General features: G+C 45.4%; 3 protein-coding genes and 1 pseudogene across 3 annotated transcripts in view; 2 read left to right on the forward strand and 2 right to left on the reverse strand.

Annotated features, from left to right (window-relative positions):
- ASXL2 (ASXL transcriptional regulator 2) overlaps positions 1 to 20,036 on the forward strand; it is a 555,729-nt gene that overhangs the window by 137,136 nt on the left and 398,557 nt on the right. The window lies entirely within an intron of this gene.
- LOC129467998 (SWI/SNF-related matrix-associated actin-dependent regulator of chromatin subfamily E member 1-like) lies at positions 102 to 9,859 on the reverse strand (annotated as a pseudogene).
- On the forward strand, positions 9,845 to 12,342 carry LOC129467550 (epithelial membrane protein 2-like). The gene is made up of 2 exons (XM_055252056.2): positions 9,845 to 10,064; positions 12,004 to 12,342. The coding sequence occupies exons 1-2, from the start codon at positions 9,873 to 9,875 to the stop codon at positions 12,340 to 12,342; spliced, it is 531 nt and encodes a 176-aa protein (XP_055108031.1). The 5' UTR covers positions 9,845 to 9,872.
- Positions 15,643 to 20,036, reverse strand: part of RAB10 (RAB10, member RAS oncogene family) — a 98,900-nt gene continuing 94,506 nt past the window's right edge. The window contains exon 6 of the mRNA XM_055252971.2: positions 15,643 to 18,137. Coding sequence (XP_055108946.1) covers positions 18,054 to 18,137 — 84 coding nt within the window. The 3' untranslated portion in view covers positions 15,643 to 18,053. The remainder of the gene's footprint in view (positions 18,138 to 20,036) is intronic.

A 20,036-nucleotide genomic window follows, 5' to 3' on the forward strand; every position in this document is an offset into this window, starting at 1 on the left:
GGAGGTGGAGGTTGCAGTGAGCCAAGATCTGGCTACTGCACTCCAGCCTGGGTGACAGAGTGAGACTCTATCTCAAAAATAAAAATAAAATAATAAAATAAGATAATAACATAAAAATAAAAATAGAAAAGTATTTAAGGCCAGGCGTAGTAGCTCATGCCTGTAATTCTAGCACTTTGGGAGGCCAAAGTCGGTGAGCATCACTTGAGGTCAGGAGTTCAAGACCAGCCTGGCCAACATGGTGAAATACCATCTCTACTAAAAATACAGAAATTAGCCAGGCGTGGTGGCTAGCACCTGTAATTCCAGCTACTCTGGAGGCTGAGCCAGGAGAATAGCTTCAACCTGGGAGGTGGAGGTTGCAGTGAGCCGAGATCGGGCCATTGCACTCCAGCCTGGGCGACAGAGCAAGACTGTCTCCAAAAAAAAAAAAGGTATTTCGAACACAAAAAACAAGGCAACATTTATTCTTTTTTCTCGTCTCTTGGTATGGGATGGGAGCTGTTGGTGGCTCCTCCACTGTTGGCTGTTACTCTCCGAGCCAGTGTTACTATCACTGGTTCCTTCTCTGCCATACGGTCAACCCCTCCTACACACTCTCCTTGTCTTCAGGAGTAGATGTGCCTTCTTCACTGTTCTGTTGTTGGCTCTTCTTCAGAGTGTGTCTCCTCTGTCTCCATTGGAAGGTTCGTGTCGTCTTTCTTTTCCTCGACTTTGTTGCCCGCTTGCTCTTCCTCAGGAGCGATGCTGCTCTGACTGCGCTAAGCTTGCACTGCCGCCTCCTCCCTTTCCTCCTGCCTTTTGCGGCCCTGTTCCTCTGCCTGTGCAATCTCAGCTAGTTTTCTCCATATCCAGTTCTACCTTCAGACCGCACAACCTTTTAAGTTCACTGTTAAATGAAGCTGTGCTTTCCAGGAATTTCCTCTTCTTCTCCTGATGTCGTTCCTCTATTTGAAGAAGTTCAGCTTCTAGTTTTCACTGATGAACCATTAAGGACTGGACCTGTCACTTGAGGACCTGCATTCTAGCTGTTGTGACAGTGGATGGAACGTCTGGCACCACACCGTCACTAAGGATTTCACTGATGAGGCCATGGTTTCTCTGGAAATGGGCAGTGTCCGTATGCTCCACTGAAAAGCCATTGTCAGCCCGGCACGGTGGCTCATGCCCATAATCCCAGCACTCAGGGAGGCCGAGGCAGGCGGATCACAAGGTCAGGACCAGCCTGGCCAACATCGTGAAACCCCATCTGTACTAAAGATACAAAAAAATCAGCCAGGCATGGTGGTGCGTGCCTGTAATCCCAGCTACTGGGGAGGCTGAGGCAGTAGAATCACTTGAACCCAGGAGGCGGAGGTTGCAGCGAGCTGAGATGGCGCCACTGCACTCCAGCCTGGGCGACAGAGCAAGACTCTGTCTCAAAAGAAAAAGAAAAAGAAAAGCTATCTCATAGTTATCTGGATCTTCAGCAAGCTGAATGCTCACGTCAGGTTCTCCTCTCTCCATGCGAGACTGCCTCTGTCCACTTTCTTCCTCTAAAGCAGCTTCTGCATGACTTTTTGCATTTATGTAAGCAAGGTTCGTGTGGAATTAGAGGTCTTCATAGATTCATTGTACTCTACCTTTTCTGCTTTGTATTTGTTTATTCTTGTTTCTATTCATCAGTGAGATCTCCCCACATGCCATCAATAATCTTGCCAATCTCCCACAAATTTAGATCAGGGTTGGAAGACTTTACTTGGTCCCAGACCTTTCTGCTGTACCTCATGTGGCGCATCAGCGGCTTATCTGGTGGCTTTGGGGGTTTTGGAATCATAATATCAAAGGACGCCATGACCCAGCTGTTGGTGCCCGGGTTGCCTCCCAGCCTGTAGTTGTTGTAGGTGAGATGACTGTATGGATTGTATCCCACAGACCCTGGTGTACTGGGCATCTGTGTTGCAGGAGCTGGGGTGGGAGTTGGGGCATAAGATGGTCTTTTTGACATTTTGGAAGATTAAGTTCTCAGTTCCTTAAGAATGAATCTGAGACTTCATGGGCAGAAAAAGTGCCCAAAACCCCGGCTTCACTTCCTTTTATCCTATGCATGCCCCACCCCTCCAATTTTTTAATTTTTTGTAGAGATGGGACTTCGCTGTTGCCTCAGCTGGTCTCGAACTCCTGGGCTCAAGTGATCCTCCCACTTCAGCCTCCCAAAGTGCTGGATAACAGGCGCCAGCCACTGAGCCCAGCCCACTTCCTATATTATGTCCTAAAGTGGGTTGTTTGTTTGTTTTTTACTACAAATAACCCCTTCACTTTCAGGACTCAGACAAGCACCTTTGGGACACTAGAAATCCCTCCAGGACCTTAAGAAAATGCTGCAGAAATGTTGGTTTTATTCTCCTCTCTTCACTGTAGATTTCCCATTAGGAAGTAGGGGCACAAGAGATCAGGTTTATTCATTCAACAAATAGCATCGTCCGTGCGGTGGGTGCTGTTCTAGGTGCTGAAGACAGAGCCATGAATAAGACAGAAACAGCCCCTGCCCACTTGGAGCTTCTATCCTAGCAGAGACAGGCAATAAACAAATGAACAAACAGTAAATGTCAGTATGTCAGGTGGTGGAAAGAGCTTGTGGAGGAAAAAAGAAAGCCAAGTGAAAAGGATAGCGAATTCAGGACTGGGGGAGGTGTTGTTCCTATGCAGTGTGGCCAGGGAAGGTCTCAATGACAACGGGACATTTGAGCAGAGACCACAAAGAGGTGCCTGTAATCCCAGCACTTCGGGAGGCCGAAGCAGGCGGATCACCTGAGCTCAGGAGTTTGAGACCAGCCTGGCCAACATGGTGAAACCCCATCTCTACCAAAAAATACAAAAATTAGCTGGACATGGTGGTATGTGCCTGTAATCCCAGCTACTCAGGAGGCTGAGGCAGGAGAATCCCTTGAACCTGGGAGGCAGAGGTTGCAGTGAGCTGAGATCACGCCACCGCATTCCAGCTGAGGTGTCAGAGTGAGACTCCGTCTCAAAAAAAAAAAAAAAAGCCTGTGGGCAAGGCAGATCTGTTAGGGTCTGTATACATAAAGATGTGTACATATATATATGGTTTTTTATGTCAACAATAAAAACAAAACAAAAATGATTTGTAAGTGACCTGTTTCTCCTTCAGATTATCTTTGCTTTCTTGAGGACTTGATTATGCATTCAAAATTATATTGATGTTGTATTTCTAAGGTATCTGTAGTGGAGGAGGGGCACTCAGGTGCTCAGGTTAGCTGTTCTGCTTTAACACCCAGCTTAAAGCACAAATGGGAAGCTTAATCTGCTCTCCTTCATGCATTCATTCATTCATTCACTCATCTAACTATGCATATATATATACACACACACATACACACACACATACATATATTTTGAGATAGGGTCTGCACTCTGTTGCTCAGGCTGGAGGGCAGTGGTGCAATCATGGCTCACTGCAGTCTCGACCTCCAGACTCAAGTGATCCTCCCACCTCAGCACCTCAAGTAGTTGGGACCACAGGCACATAGCACCACACCCAGCTAATTTTTTATTTTTTGTAGAGATGGAATCTCCCTATGCTGCCTAGGCTGGTCTCAAACTCAGGGGCTCAAGAGATCCTTCTGCTTTGGCCTCCAAAAGGGCTGGGATTACAGGTGTGAGCCACCATGCCTGGCCTCATTTAACAATATTTCTTGGGCACCTACTATGTGCCAGGAATAGTCAGGCACTGAGGATCCAGTGCGAGACAGGACAGATTTTATCCTAGCTCTCAGAGAGCTGCTCCCAGCAGATAGAAAGGTTTTGTTTCTTATGATTTTGCACTGTCCCTCAGCTATATCACCCACCTATCAATATTATTTCTTCCACTGGTTTTCCTGGAGACTGTGTCTTCCTGCTCCCCTCTGGATAGGTTGCTTCCAAGTCCAACTACATAGCCCCTCCAGGACTGGCCCACACTTGAGTCCCTGTTTTCTGAGTCTCCAGCCTTTCTTTTCCTTGGTGTACTCTTTCCTTTTGCTGGCGTAGATTCCTGAGAAGGAGAGCAAGGGAAGAAAAACATTTACCTGTTTGCATATCTGAATATGTCATTTATTTTGCCTTTACATTTGACAAGTAAGTTCCTTTTGTATTTTCTCTCGGATAATTACTTTATGTCCTAGTCTGTTTTGTGCTGTTATAACAGAATACCATAGACTGGCTAATTTATAAAGAACAGAAATTTATTTTCCCCACTTTTTTTTTTTAAATGAGACGGAGTCTTGCTCTGTTGCCCAGGCTGGAGTGCAGTGGCACGATCTCAGCTCACTGCAACCTCTGCCTCCTGGATTCAAGTGATTCTTCTGCCTCAGCCTCCCGATTAGCTGGGACTATAAGTATGTGCTATGATGTCCAGCTAATTTTTGTATTTTTAGTAGAGACGGGGTTTCACTATGTTGGCCAGGCTGGTCTCAAACTCCTGTCCTCAAGTGATCTGCCTGCCTGGGCCTCCCAAAGTGCTGGGATTATAGGCAGGAGCCACTGCGCCTGGCCTAGTCTCTTGAACCATTTTATTTCAGTGGATAGTTTTTATTTTAGAGATCATTTTCTCATTATTTGTTCTTTTTTATAGCATCCTATTCTTAATTTACGGATTCCATGTCATTCAAAAATATTGCTTAAAGTGAGTTTGGGGTTTTTCTTTGTTTTTCCTTACCTTTTTTCCCCTGAAGTTTCCTTTTTCTGTTTGTTAGTTGTTTTACTCTCTCTTTTATGTCAACATGAAGAACTGAGTATCTGACTGAATCTGGGTGTCAGGTATGAGGATTGTTATTTTTATTTATTTATTTATTTTTATTATTATTTTTTTGAGACATTGTTGCTCTCTGTCGCCCAGGCTGGAGTGCAGTGACACAATCTCAGCTCACTGCAACCTCCACCTCCTGGGTTCAAGCAATTCTCCTACCTCAGTTTCCTGAGTGGCTGGGATTATAGGTGTGTGCAACCATGCCCGGCTATTTTTTTCTGTAGATTGTTATTAATTTTCCTATACTTTTCTTTATGTTGACTGATTTCATTTATACGGTTTTGGTAGATTGGAAACTTTGTATGTGTTTATATGTCCTCAGAACTGGAGGAATCTGCAATGAGGGCCTTTTTGTTGGTGAACGTCCATGTGACAGAAGGACTTCCTAATCTTCTGCCTGGGTACATGTATTTGGCTGCTAAAATTCTGGGAAAGGGAAGGAAGAATGAAGGAAAGAAGCTTAGGAGCCCATCGTTCAAGACAGGCGTCCACTTCATTCCTTGTTTTTGATACTATGACTCACCTCCACCTCTCTCTGGGCCTGGTGGCCTCAAGTCTGAAGCCTCCATAGTTTCATTTCTGCAAATAATAAGCCTTGAAGAGGGGTGACAGCAACTCCTGGCTGTGAGGGGTGGGAAGGGACACTTGGGATCCATTATTTCCTTGCTCCATTTTTAGCCCATTGCCGTATGCCTGAGTTGTCCGTGGTACCTGGTACCTATACATCCTGGAACTCTTGGGATCCCATCAGAGAAAATATGCCCACTTCTTATTGGCATCCCCCTTTGAAAACACTGAGGTTGTAACTTATGCTCCATGTCAGTTAGCTCTGTCTTCCATCTTCCATTTTTTAAAGACTAATATTTGCATAGATAAAAATTTTAATTCTCACTTGCTGATGTCTCTTGCTCCCTAATTTTTATCCTTGTAGGTTTATACTTTTAAAATTCTGTGTCTGCCATGCGGTAGGGGTAGGGAGAGATCATTTAATTTTGTGTGGCTATATTACCCTAAAATCTTGATGGGCTTTTGAGAAACCTCTCATGGCACACTGAAGAAATGCAGTTTCCAGGATTGGTCACACGGTGGCGTAGCGACCCTACGTTTAATTTATAGTTTCTCCGTGCAAGCCCCACTGCCAACCCCACAAGAGCTGGCGTATTGGAGTCCTGGCTAATCCAGCAAGGCGGACTACAGAATTGTAGAATATTTCCATTGAACTGAGTATCGGAGAGCTTTCCAGTCTATCTCCTTTAGAGACAAGGAAATGATTCACAGGAGTCAACTAATGTATCCGATACCCGGAAGTAGTAAGAATAGATCTGAACTTTAAAGTTGTTTAAATTTTTTTTTTTTTTTTTTGAGGCGGAGTCTCACTCTGTTGCCTAGGCTGGAGTGCAGTGGTGGGATGGCTCACTGCAACCTCCGCCTCCCAGGATCAGGTGATTCTCCTGCCTCAGCCTCCTGAGTAGCTGGGATTACAGGCATGTGTTCCCATGCCTGGCTAATTTTTGTATTTTTAGTAGAGACGGGGTTTCACTATGTTGGTCAGGCTGGTCTCGAACTCCTGATATCGTGATCCTCCCACCTCAGCTTTCCAAAGTGCTGAGATTACAGGCATGCGCCACCAGGCCCCGCCTTTTTCCTTTTTCTTTTCTTTTTTTTGAGACAGTCTTGCTCTGCTGCCCAGGCTGGAGTGCAGTGGCATGATCTTGGCTCACTAAAACCTATCTCCGGTTCAAGCAATTCTCCTGCCTCAGCCTCCCAAGTAGCTGGGATTACAGGCATGCGCCACCATGCCAGCCTAATTTTTATATGTTTAGTAGACGCAGGGTTTCGCCATGTTGGCCAGGCTGGTCTCAAACTCCTGACCTCAAGTGATCCGCCAGCCTCGGCCTCCCAAGTGCTGGGATTACAGGCGTAGGCCACCGTGCCCAGTCTAAAAGTTATAATTGAAGTTGCCTTTAAATCAAGATGGAACTGTGAATGTATGGAAGTGGGGGTGGGGAAAAGGAGGCCAGTGCATCCCCTGCTTGAATGTGGTAGGAGAGGGAAGCTGAAGGAACATTGCCATTTCACTCACTGCATGTTCTGAGCACCTGCTGCGTGGACAGCAATGCAATAAGATCTGTGAAAACACAAAAAGGACTAGAGTCCCTGCCCGCCACTCGCTCACAATCCATTAAAGAGATAAGCCAGTTAACCACAAACAAGGAAGTAGGCAATAAATGCCCAGTGGAAAAGCAGGCCAAATGTGTTCTTCTCGGGATTTAGAAGGGAGAGGCAACTTCTCTGCTTAGAAGTGGGGAATATACCTGCTGGTGGGATTCGGGCTGGCCTTGGGAAAATAGCATAGGGCCACCTTTCTCAAACTGTAATTTGTGTGAGACTCCTCTGGGGCTTTTGTGTAATCACAGATGCGAATTGTGCAGAGCAGCTGCAGTTCTCAGAAGCTCCCAGGTGATTCCCATGCAGGTGATCTGAAGAACACACTTTGAGTAGCAAGGGTGTGGGAACTGGTTCATGAACTTCGCTGCACATGGGAATCACATAGGAAGTTAAAAATGAACAAAAAGCCACTATCGTCCCAGGAATTCTGGGGTGCAACCTTGGCATTAGTTTGTTTATTGTGTAAAGAAAGGGTCTCACTATACCCTCAGGCTGGTCTTGAACCCCTGGCCTAAAGCAGTCCTCCCATTTCGGCTTCCCAAAGTGCTGGGACTCCAGGCATGAACCACTGCAGAGTCAGTGCTTGTATTTTTAAAAGCACTCCCCTTATGTGCAGTAAAGTTTGCACACCACTGGCATAGTAGATATTTGTCACTCTTTTTGTCCATCCAGTTACCTAAATCCCCCATCTTAGAGTCAGAGGCCACCTCCCACTATTGAAGCTGAAAACAAGAGATTCTCCCTTTTCCCCACTTCCCTGGCACCTGGGGCAGGGGCATGTATTTTGGGCTTCACCAACCAATAACCAACCAGACTCTGAACAAGAAGCCACTGAAACAGCAGAATCCATACAATATCCATCCACCTTTGCAGGAGTTTTGGCACTGGCGGCAGCCAGTTTTCAGAGGCAGCAGGGACAATTCTTGGGACATGATGTCTGTGTTGATCAGCAGTGACTACAGGGCCTTAGCAGACCAATTCTTTTAAGTCTAATCTTGAGCACTGGTCTTGATGCACAATCTTTTTTGTTGTTGTTTTGGAGAGCACACCCGGATCTTGGTGCACAGCCTTTAAGACTGGTTCTATGGTCTTAGAGACTAGGAGCTACCCAATATAACCGTAGACACACACATTCACAGCCCTTTAGGGTTAAACTTATCATACATTTTTTTTTTGTTTTCGAGTTGGGGGTCTCACTTTGTCAACCAGGCTGGAGTGTGGAGTGGAGTGCAGTGGTGTAATCTTGGCTAACTATAGCCTCAAACTCCAGGGCTCAACTGATCCTCCCACCTCAGTTTCCCAGGTAGCTGAGACTACAGATGCACACCAGCATGCCTGGCTAATTTTTGTTATTTTTTGTAGAGAGAGATTTTCGTCATGTTGCCCAGGCTGGTCTCGAACTACTGAGCTCAGGCAATCCTCCCGCCTCAGCCTCCCAAAGTGCTGGGATTACAGGCATAAGCCACCATGCCCAGCCCTTATAATACAAATTTAAAACTTACATAAAACAAATGGGTAGATTACTGAATTGTTATAAGGCAAACCCCCTTGCAACCAATATCCATGTGAAAAGATAAGATTTTGTTATCCTAGGAACCCTCTGCTAAGAATATCCCTATCCTGGCCGGGCACAGTGGCTCCCGCCTGTAATCCCAGCACTTTGGGAGGCTGAGTGGGGGGCGGATTACCTGAGGTCAGGAGTTTGAGACCAGTCTGGGCAACATGGTGAAATCCCATCTCTGCTAAAAATATAAAAATTAGCCAGGTGTGGTGGTGGGTGCCTGTAATCCCAGCTACTGGGGAGGCTGAGGCATGAGAATCACTTGAACCTGGGAGGCAGAAGTTGCAGTGAGCCGAGATCATGCCACTGCACTCCAGCCTGGGTGACAGAGCGAGACTGTCTCAAATAGTAATAATAATAATATCCCTATCCTGACTTCCAGGCTAACGATTTTCTTAATTTACTTTAGTATATTATGCTGCACTTTCCTAAACACACTATAGTTTAGCCTTGCCTGCTTTTCTCTCTCTACCTATTGAAATTGAATTTTGAAGAGGCTGAAGTAATTGTCCTGTAAAGTTTAGTCTGGATTTTGTTGATTGATTTAGTTTAACATGTTCTATCCTCATTTCTCCTATAAATTGGCAGTTGGCTCTAGACTACAGATCTGGTCTTTTGATCAGGCATGGCCTCCTCATAAGCATGGTGCTCTTGGTCAGAAGGAACATAAATATCTGTTTTGTTGGATCTTTTTGTGATGTTAGTAGCCATTGACTGTTGCCTAGATCCATGAATTCATCAGAGGTTGTGAGATAAGATTCTATTATTTTTTCTTTTTGGTTGTTGTTGGAATACTTCGGTACAGAGAAACTTCATCTTGTTGACTATTCAGTTACCCAGTGGTATAGTTCATATAAGGAAGGCAAGATTAATTATTGATTCTTTTACTTACCACCAGAGAAGAGTTGTAGGGGGAGGGGAGAGCTATTTGCCTGGCATTCTCCAATAGTGACCAATTAGGGGTGTGTGCATGTGTGTTTGGTATCATCATGAACTCATGGATTTACACATATTCAACGGGTTCAGACTGTCCCATCTTTAGCCAGAGTGAGCATCTTCAAGTTAACTCCCAAGCCATCTTGATAACATCCCTAGATTTTGAGTTTGAGATCTGATGTAATCAGCTATTTGAGGCTCATTTTACACCTTTCCTGACACAAACTTGGAATCTGCCATTTCAAGAAGCCCTGGTTTCAGAGGAGGGAGGGTGCACAGTCTTAGTCCAGAGCTTCAAAACAGCCCGGCAGCCTCGCCTCGCACCCCAGCCGGTCCGTCGGTCCAGCAGCCTGAGCAGCGGCCAGCGCCGGCACATCCCGCTCTGGGCTTTAAACGTGACCCCTCGCCTCGCCCTGCCCTATGAAAATTTTGGTGCTTCTTGCTTTCACCGTCGCCTTCCACATCACCTCTGCGGCCTTGCTGTTCATCGCCACCATCGACAATGCCTGGTGGGTAGGAGATGAGTTTTTTGCAGATGTCTGGAGAATATGTACCAAAAACACGAATTGTACAGTAATCAATGACAGCTTTACAGAGTATTCCATGCGCCGGGCGCGGTGGCTCGCCCCTGTAATCCCAGCACTTTGGGAGGCCAAGGCAGGCGGATTACGAGGTCAGGAGATCAAGACCAGCCTAGCCAACATGGTGAAACTCGATCTCTACTAAAAATACAAAAATTAGCCGGGTGTGGTGGTGCGTGCTTGTAATCCCAGCTACTCAGGAGGCTGAGGCAGGAGAATCGCTTGAACCAGGGATTTGGAGGTTGCACTGAGTCAAGATTGCACCACAGCACTACAGCCTGGCGACACAGCGAGACTTCGTCTCTAAAAAAGAAAAAAAAAAAAAAAGAATACCCCACTCTGCGGCTGGGCACGGTGGCTCACGCCTTGTAATCCCAGCACTTTGGGAGGCTGAGGCGGGCAGTTCACCTGAGGTCGGGAGTTTGAGACCAGCCTCACCAACATGGAGAAACTCCATCTCTACTAAAAATACAAAATTAGTCTGGCGTGGTGGTGAGAGGTGACAGCGTGCTGGCAGTCCTCACAGCCCTCGCTTGCTCCCGGCGCCTCCTCTGCCTGGGCTCCCACTTTGGTGGCACTTGAGGAGCCCTTCAGCCCACTGCTGCACTATGGGAGCCCCTTTCTGGGCTGGCCGAGGCCGGAGACTGCTCCCTCAGCTTGCAGGGAGGTGTGGAGGGAGAGGCGCGAGCGGGAACCTGGGTTGCGCTGGGTGCTTGCGGGCCAGCTGGAGTTCCGGGTGGGCGTGGGCTTGGCGGGCCCTGCACTCGGAGCAGCCGGCCGGCCCTGCCGGCCCCGGGCAATGAGGGGCTTAGCACCTGGGCCAGCGGCTGCGGAGGGTGTACTGGGTCGCCCAGCAGTGCCAGCCCACCGGCACTGCGCTCGATTTCTCGCCGAGCCTTAGCTGCCTTCCCACGGGGCAGGGCTCGGGACCTGCAGCCCACCATGCCTGAGCCTCCCACCCCCTCCGTGGGCTCCTGTGCGGCCCGAGCCTCCCTGATGAGCGCCGCCCCCTGCTCCATGGCGCCCAGTCCCATGGACCACCCAAGGGCTGAGGAGTGCAGGCGCACGGCGCGGGACTGGCAGGCAGCTCCACCTGCAGCCCTGGTGTGGGATCCACTGGGTGAAGCCAGCTGGGCTCCTGAGTCTGGTGGGAACGCGGAGAACCCTTGTCTAGCTCAGGGATTGTAAATACACCAATGGGCACTCTGTATCTAGCCCAAGGTTTGTAAACACACCAATCAGCACCCGGTGTCTAGCTCAGGGTTTGTGAATGCACCAATCAGCGCCCTGTCAAAACAGACCACTGGGCTCTACCAATCAGCAGGATGTGGGTGGAGCCAGATAAGAGAGTAAAAGCAGGCTGCCCCAGCCAGCAGCGGCAACCCGCTCGGGTCCCCTTCCATCCTGTGTAAGTTTTGTTCTTTCACTCTTTGCAATAAATCTTGCTACTGCTCACTCTTTGGGTCCACACTGCCTTTATGAGCTGTAACACTCACCGCGAAGGACTGCAGCTTCACTCCTGAAGCCAGCGAGACCACAAGCCCACCGGGAGGAACGAACAACTCCAGATGCGCCACCTTAAGAGCTGTAACACTCACCATGAAGGTCTGCAGCTTCACTCCTGAGCCAGCGAGACCAGGAACCCACCAGAAGGAAGAAACTCCGAACACATCCGAACATCAGAAGGAACAAACTCCAGATGTGCCACCTTAAGAGCTGTAACACTCACCACGAGGGTCTGCAGCTTCATTCTTGAAGTCAGTGAGACCAAGAACCCACCAATTCCGGACACAGTGGCATGTGCCTGTAGTCCCAGCTACTCGGAAGGCTGCAGCAGGAGAATCGCTTGAACCCGAGAGGCAGAGGTTGCAGTGAGCCGAGATCGCCCACTGCACTCCAGCCTGGGCAACAAGAGCGAAACTCGTCTCAAAAAAAAAAAAAAAAAAATACACCATGCTACAATGCTACAGGTGATCCAGGCCACCATGGCCCTCTCCACCATTCTCTGCTGCATCGCCTTCTTCATCTTCCACCTAAAGCAGGGAGAGAGGTTTGTCCTAACCTTCATCATCCAGCTAATGTCATACCTGTGCCTCATGATTGCAGCCTCCACTTATACAGACAGGCGCGATAAAACCACAGATTTCTATTACCTGACCAAAGAAGGCAGCTATGGCTACTCCTACATCCTGGCGTGGGTGGCCTTCGCCTTCACCTTCATCAGCGGCATGATGTACCTGATAACTGAGGAAGCCGAACAGAGTTCCAGAGCTGGGTTGCTTTTGCTGCAGTACAGAATCCACAGATAACGAATTTGTATATAATCATTTTTTTTAGGTTTTTCTAGCAAATGGTTTCCTTTAAAAGTAAAAAAAAAAAAAAAAAAAAAAAGCCCTGTTTCTTAGAGTGGGAGAAGGGAATTTCTTTTTTTTTTTTTTTTTGAGACGGAGTCTTGCTCTGTCGCCCAGGCTGGAGTGCAGTGGCACAATCTCGGCTCACTGCAAGCTCCGCGTCCCGGGTTCACGCCATTCTCCTGCCTCAGCCTCTCCGAGTAGCTGGGACTACAGGCGCCCGCCACCACGCCCGGCTAATTTTTTGTATTTTTTAGTAGAGACAGGGTTTCACCGTGGTCTCGATCTCCTGACCTTGTGATCCGCCCGCTTCGGCCTCCCAAAGTGCTGGGATTACAAGCGTGAGCCACCGTGCCCGGCCGGAGAAGGGAATTTCTTAGAGCCTACTGTAGTACTGTAATAACTTTCAGTTTATTGTAGGTCTCTCTTGCTCACTTGCTATTGGTAGTGTGCACACCCCTTCCAGTTCCAGCCACTGCTCTCAAGCTGGCTTGCAGCCTTCAAGTACCTGCTGGCTATCTGGAGCTCCCAGACCAATCAGATGCCCCATTGCTTCCCTTTGCTTTCTTCTGCATGAGATGGTGAGGGGTAATATAAAGCAAAAACAGTAGTAAATGAAGTATACTTCGAGGGTATTACTCTTTGTTAGAAGGTGCCAAGGTTGGGCTAAATGGTCACACAACCACTCCAGACTCTTTCTGCTGTCTCTGGCACCTGTTCATTACCCCAGGCCCTCCTGAGAACTGTAATAAGGTGAAGTGAACACAGGAGGGACAGTGTTGTTGGCCTGGTTTCAAAATCCAACTCCAGCACCAACTGGCTGTGCAACCTTAAGCAAATGACTTAATCTGAGGCTGTTTCTTCTTGGGTACTAATTCACAAGGACGTTGAAGACCTAACCCAAAGTACCTACAGCAGTGCCAAAAAAGCACCTAGCAGGCTCACCAGAAATACTCTCCCGCTTCACACACTACGTTTGCCTTCAACCCTGCATTTCCCTCTGCCATTTTAGCCAGGTCTTATTGAAACCTCGATTAACACGACTTCCCATGTGACCTCTAAAACCCTTGTTTCTCCTATTCAAATCCATCTAAACTTGCTTTCCACAAACACACTGCTCTCACCACTCTCAAGAGTTTACCATGATTCCCCAGGGCCTGTCATTGTCTAGCCTCTGTGGTCTCTTCTTACAGTGACATCCCCATCTGCCCTAGCCAGTGAATCGACATTTCTAAGAACCAATTAATGTCCCTCCTCCTTCAAAAAGCAATCCCAACTATTCTCACCAACTGAATTTGATATATTAATACAGCAATTAAAATCCAGATTACAATTATTTGGCTCTTATATATGCTTAACTTGATGAATTACTTTTGTTTTCTAAACTAGACCATCGATTTAAGGGGGGAGACCATATCCTATTTCCCTACACCAATCTTGGTTTTTTTTTTTTTTTTTTTTTTTGTAACAGTCTTGTTCTGTCACCCAGGCTGGAGTGCAGTGGCATGATTTCGGCTTACTGCAACCTCTGCCTCCCGGGTTCAAGCGATTCTACTGCCTCAGCCTCCCGAGTAGCTGGGATTACAGGCATACGCCACCATGCCCGGCTAATTTTTGGGTTTTTAGTAGAGACAAGGTTTCACCATGTTGGCCAGGCTGGTCTCGAAGTCCTGACCTCAGGTGATCCACCCACTTTGGCCTTCCAAAGTGCTGGGATTATAGGCGTGAGCCACTGCGCCCGGCAAAGGCAGAATTGTAGGTCCCAACAAAACAAGTATGTTGGGGGGAAGGAATAGAACATTAAAAACACTCTATGTGATTCTTAAAATCACTGCATCTGAGAAATACTCTACATATACTTTCAGCAGAGACAATCTTGTCAATAAATATTTATTATTGACTAATAAAGCCTGAATATAGGATCAAACATTTCTTTTCCCTACACATAAAGACAAGGCTGTTGCTATGTATAACAAAAGCAGGAAATACTTTTTTTTTGAGACGGAGTCTTGCTCTATCACCCAGGCTGGAGTGCTGTGGTGCGATCTCGGCTCACTGCAACCTCTGCCTCCTGGGTTCAAGCGATTCTCCCACCTCAGCCTCCCGAGTAGCCGGGATTACAGGTGTGCGCCACCACGCCCAGCTTTTAGTATTTTTAGTAGAGACAGGGTTTCACCATGTTGGCCAGGCTGGTCCTGAACTCCTGACCTCAGGTGATCCACCTGCCTCCGCCTCCCAAAGTGCTGGGATTACAGGCGTGAGCCACCGCGCCCAGCCAATACTTTTATTTTTTTGAGACGGAGTTTCGCTGTCGCCCAGGGTGGAGTGCAGTGGCGTGATCTCGGCTCACTGCAGCCTCCTCCTCCTCTCGAGTTCACGCCATTCTCCTGCCTCAGCCTCCCAAGTAGCTGGGACTACAGGCACCCGCCACCACGCCCAGCTAATTTTTTTGTATTTTTACTAGAGATGGGGTTTCGCCATGTTAGCCAGGATGGTCTCCATCTCCTGACCTCGTGATCCGTCCGCCTTGGCCTCCCAAAGTGCTGGGATTACAGGCGTGAGCCACAGCACCCGGCCAATACTTTGTTTCTTAGTAAGAGGCCAGCTGCTGCTAAAACAAGGATTTACCCTCCAGTATGAGGAGCCCCGCTTGGTCCCCCTGAGGAATCAGGTGACCTCAGCTTTAGTGGCCTTTAGCACATCCAACTAGTGTAAGCCAGGTGTGATTAGGATCGTGGGATCTATTTTGGCACAAGGATAATTCCGCTTTAGGATCCCAGAGATAATTCTATTTTTTAATGCAGTTTCTCAGCAAAGACAGATCTTGAAATTGCTTTTCCAGTTTTTCATAGGTTGACAGTGATTTCCCATTTTTGTCAACTCTTTTTTTTTTTTTGAGACGGAGTCTCGCTCTGTCGCCCAGGCTGGAGTGCAGTGGCGCAATCTCGGCTCACTGCAAGCTCCGCCTCCCGGGTTCACGCCATTCTCCTGCCTCAGCCTCTCCGAGTAGCTGGGACTACATGCGCCCGCCACCACGCCCGGCTAATTTTTTTGTATTTTTAGTAGAGACGGGGTTTCACCGTGGTCTCGATCTCCTGACCTCGTGATCCGCCCGCCTCGGCCTCCCAAAGTGCTGGGATTACAAGCGTGAGCCACCGTGCCCGACCGTCAACTCTTTAATATTTAGTTTGCTATTCTACACTTTTTTCACAAATAATCTTCCAATTCCATAAATAAATGAAAACCAAACCACACAGCTGGAAATCAAGTTTTGTTTTTATATGAACAGAAGTAGACCATCTAGAAATATTTCAGTTTATTTAAATCGTTAAGTAGAATATGAAACCGAATTTGTAGCTAGTACCAGAGAATGGACTTAACTGTTTGGTGTTTAATGAGAACAGCTTCTACACAGGATCCCAAGAGACTTACAGAAAAGGGGCAAAGCCCTAATATTAAGCAAATAAAACTCATGTTTCAAACAGATTATACAAAAATTGATTTATACTTCATTTCCCTTTTTTGATATTTAGAAAGTGCAGATTTAACAAAAGGTAGCCATATCCTTTCTATGTACAATGCCGATTATAATTATGCAAAACTGTCAGTCTGTTATCCAAAAATCCCAGTGTTTAGCTCTCAAACCTTAAGTCATGGAATTGAATAAGAATTAAAGAGGGTTAAAATAAAAAAGCTAATGCCACATTCTAGATAAAGGGAAGCAACAAATACATTAATCTAACAACAGTAGGTTTAACCTAAACTTTTCAAAAAGCTTAACATCATTTCATTATATTTTTAGTGGAAAATTAGGGATTATTTGGCAATGCTGCTTTTTACTAGTAGTAAACAATGATAAAGTCAAGTGTGGGAACAACCTAATAACAACAACCAGTGAGGCATATAAAATTGTTTTTAGGGCACTATCTGAAAAATTTGTGGATTTTCATAGCAGATACGTCCCTATGTTGTTTGCTTATGTGAGCCAAGAGGTCATTAAAATGCTATTCACGACACAGAAAGACTTCTCAATGGAAGCTGCTGTCCTAAACTCAGCCTCTGCTAGAAATGAATCATGCTATTCACAATTCTTTCAACAAAGGTATCATCTTAGGATGCTAGCAGCATAGCAAACTTCACTTACCCTATCCTAATGATAAGCAATGAAGCAAAACTAGAAAAAATGCAGTGAAAAAAGGACAGGGTTAGAGATAGCTAAAGATCTTATCTTTACATGAAAAACCTTTCGTTGTCCTTTTTCCAAATCCATGGCAATACAAGTTTTCCAAAAGGATGTAAAGACAGGACTTAAAATAATAAAGTATTTCTGAATCTTAAGGTAAAGACAACACTGAAAAAGTGTTCTTCAGAGGCCAAATCTCAATACATTTGGCAAACATGTTAATAAAATTCACTCCTCCTTCCTGCTTTTTCAAGAAAACAACCTGTGCTAGGCTACCAAGCTGCTAGAGGAGTTGCCAAAATGGAGACTACTCAAATTTAGGTTAAAGAGATTTATTCTAGGAAAGTGAATAGGCTATACACCTAATTAGAAAGACAAACCACAACACCCTCCAAACACTAGTGCATGCAGTTAACTCTTCCATTTCATAAACTCAATGGATAGACAGGAAGGGAACAGAGAGGAAGAAAAGCAGAACATAGAAGTAAAACAGCGAATGAAGGCATCTGGGACACATTTTAGGGCAGAGAGCAAATGAGGGGGAAGACACCAATTAACTGACATTGGATAGTAGGCAGTTAGAACTTATCTTTCCGTTTACCTAGCAAGTTACATCAGTGCTTTATATTAAACTTGACAAACCTACTAGTTTGTCCCTTTCACTCTTAAATATACCATGAGGTGGTGGGGGAGGGAGAAGCAAATAAAGCAGCATGCAGGGAGACGCAAGGAAAAAGTGGCCAAGGAGAAGAAATGATGGCAGGAATAGTTTTAAATATCAAGGCCACTTAAAACAAGACTCAGCAAACCAAAGCTATCACTTCTGCATTACCCTTTGTCCTCAATTAACTACTTTGAAAATTACAGCCAAGCAAACCACAGACATTTTAATGGTTTATGTTTGGATGATATGTCTCCTGCACATGCTTCCACCAGAACAAAAAAGGAAAACCAAAGAAGTTCCTTTCCACATAAGGCACAGGACAAAATTAATCCCATTTACATATTCAAGGCGAAAATGAGTGTGTTCCTGGCTTTTGTTTGTTTCTTTTGCTATCACATGTCTATAGATTATAGGGACTCAAGCACATTATCCATGACAGAAAATTCCACTGTTGTACAAAATAAAATTGTTAATTCTAACTTTATTCTTATACAATTTGCAGAATAGATTTGAAATGATTGCTATAGGTTTTAATGTCAATAAGAACTGGACTATAATACAACTGAAATGCAGTTGAGCTGAGCAAGTACATTTAAAAATGAAGTCACAGACATGATTTTTCTATACTTCTTTTGTTTGAAGAAAATTATGATAAAGTCAGCAAGCAGTCACAGATGAAAGAACAAATAAAATAGGTGGCTTGGATAGTTAAGATGAGAAACAAAAATATCTGTTTAGAGTTAAAAATGGACAGAGTGGTTTATTTTGCAGCAAGAAGAGAAAACGGGGTAGTGGGTGGCAACTGATGGAACAGGAGAATGCTCAGCAGCATTTGCTCTTCCAGCCTGTCACGCCTCCTCCACTGCTGATATCTACATTTTCACTGTTGGGCTCTTTTACAGGGGTCTGCAACAAACACACAAGGAAAATAACTCATGAAAAAACACTGCCATGGATAAAATCAAGATTCAACAGGAATATTCTCATGTCAATTTATACAACAAAATACAACTACAATCACAGGAGATAGGTTTCCCCTCCGTGCAAAGTAAAGACTTGGAAGCTTTGTTTTGATCTTCTTTTTGCCTGCTTCCTCCAAGCTGTGAAATATTGTAGACATTTCCTGGCATGCCTTTATAAAGCTTCTGAAATCTTCTCTGCTCTAACTCTTAAATAGATTTTGTTATCTTCTAGCCCTGACCTCTGAATATGTTTAGTACTTACAAGGCATTGTGGAGCAAGTTGTATGAAACCAATGTTAGGTATATGTAACGTCACAGAAATAAAACTGCCCTTTTCTGTTTAGTTATCTGCCTTTTTAGACTAATTTTATTACTGTATCATAGTTTTAAAAGGCAATCTCGACTGATTAAGTGAAAAGGAGTGGAGCAAAATGTAGTTATCTAATTCATGTTAAAAATGGATATAGATGGCTGAGCACAGTGCCTCACGCCTGTAATCCCAGCACTTTCGGAGGCCAAGGTGGGAGGATCACTTGAGGCCAGGAGCTAAAACCACCTTGGGCAACATAGCGAGACCCCCATCTGTATAAAAAATTTAAAATATTAGCTGGACACAGTGGCTCAAGCCTGTAGTCCCAGCTACTCAGGAGGCTGAGGCAAGAGGATCACTTGAGCCCAGGAGTTCAAGGCTGCAGTGAGCTATGATCAACTATGATCACTCCACTGCACTCCAGCCTGTGCAACAGAGCAAGAGAGTAAGACTCCTCCCAACTCCCCTAAAAATATAGAAAAACCCCAAAGGAGATATAACAAAATACTAACAGTAGCAACCCTTAGGTGGTAAAATTATGGTTGATTTAATTTTATTCTTAGTATAATTCTGTTTTTTCCCAACACTAAATATTACTTTGAAAATCAGAAGAGCCAGGTGCCATGGCTGAGGCCTGTAATCCCAGCACTTTGGGAGGCCGAGGCAGGTGGATCACCTGAGGTCAGGAGTTTGAGACCAGCCTGGCTAACATGCCAAAACCCGGTCTCTACTAAAATTACTAAAATTAGCTGGGTGTGGTGTTGCACGTCTGTAATCCCAGCTATTCGGGAGGCTGAGGCAGGAGAATCACTGGAACTTGGGAGGCAGAGGTTGCAGTGAGTCAAGATCCCACCACTGCACTCCAGCCTGGGTGACGGAGTGAGATTCTGTCTCAAAAAAAAAAAAAAAAAAAAAAAGAAGAAAAAGAAAAATCAGAAGAATACAGTATTTAAAAGGGTAGGCCCATTCTTTATATATAAAAAATATTTTTAAAGTGATACCTTACATACAGAAAAGTACATAAAGCTTAAGTGTAAGCCTGATGTATTTTTAGTATATAATGTCAAACTACCAGATCAGGATATAGAACATAATATTCCCAAGAAGGCTCCCTTGTGCCCCTTTCCTGCCAGTACTGTTCTCTTCAAGTTACCCAATATTCTGATTTCTATCATCTAAGATTAGTTTTTTTTCTACTCCTAACCTTCATATACATGGAACCATAGTTGAATATATTCTTCTCCGTGTGACTTCTTTCACTCAGTATCAGTCTTTGAGATTTATCGATGCTATTGTATAAAACAGTGGTTAATCACAACATTTTGAAAGCTAGGACGTACCTGAGAACTTATTCTCTCATGGAAACAATATAAAGTTAAGGGCTTGTGCAGCCCAAGGGGGAAAAAAATTAAAATATTTTAAAAATATTTTAAAACGTGAAGTAGCCTAAGAGAAGCCTAGTTAACTCATACTGAGGTGACACTGCTACTTGCCCTTAGAGCTCACCTAATTACTCCCACTGCCTACTGGGAT

This window comes from Symphalangus syndactylus, chromosome 18 (genome assembly GCF_028878055.3).
Source record: "Symphalangus syndactylus isolate Jambi chromosome 18, NHGRI_mSymSyn1-v2.1_pri, whole genome shotgun sequence".
In the NCBI taxonomy this organism is placed as follows: Eukaryota; Metazoa; Chordata; class Mammalia; order Primates; family Hylobatidae; genus Symphalangus; species Symphalangus syndactylus.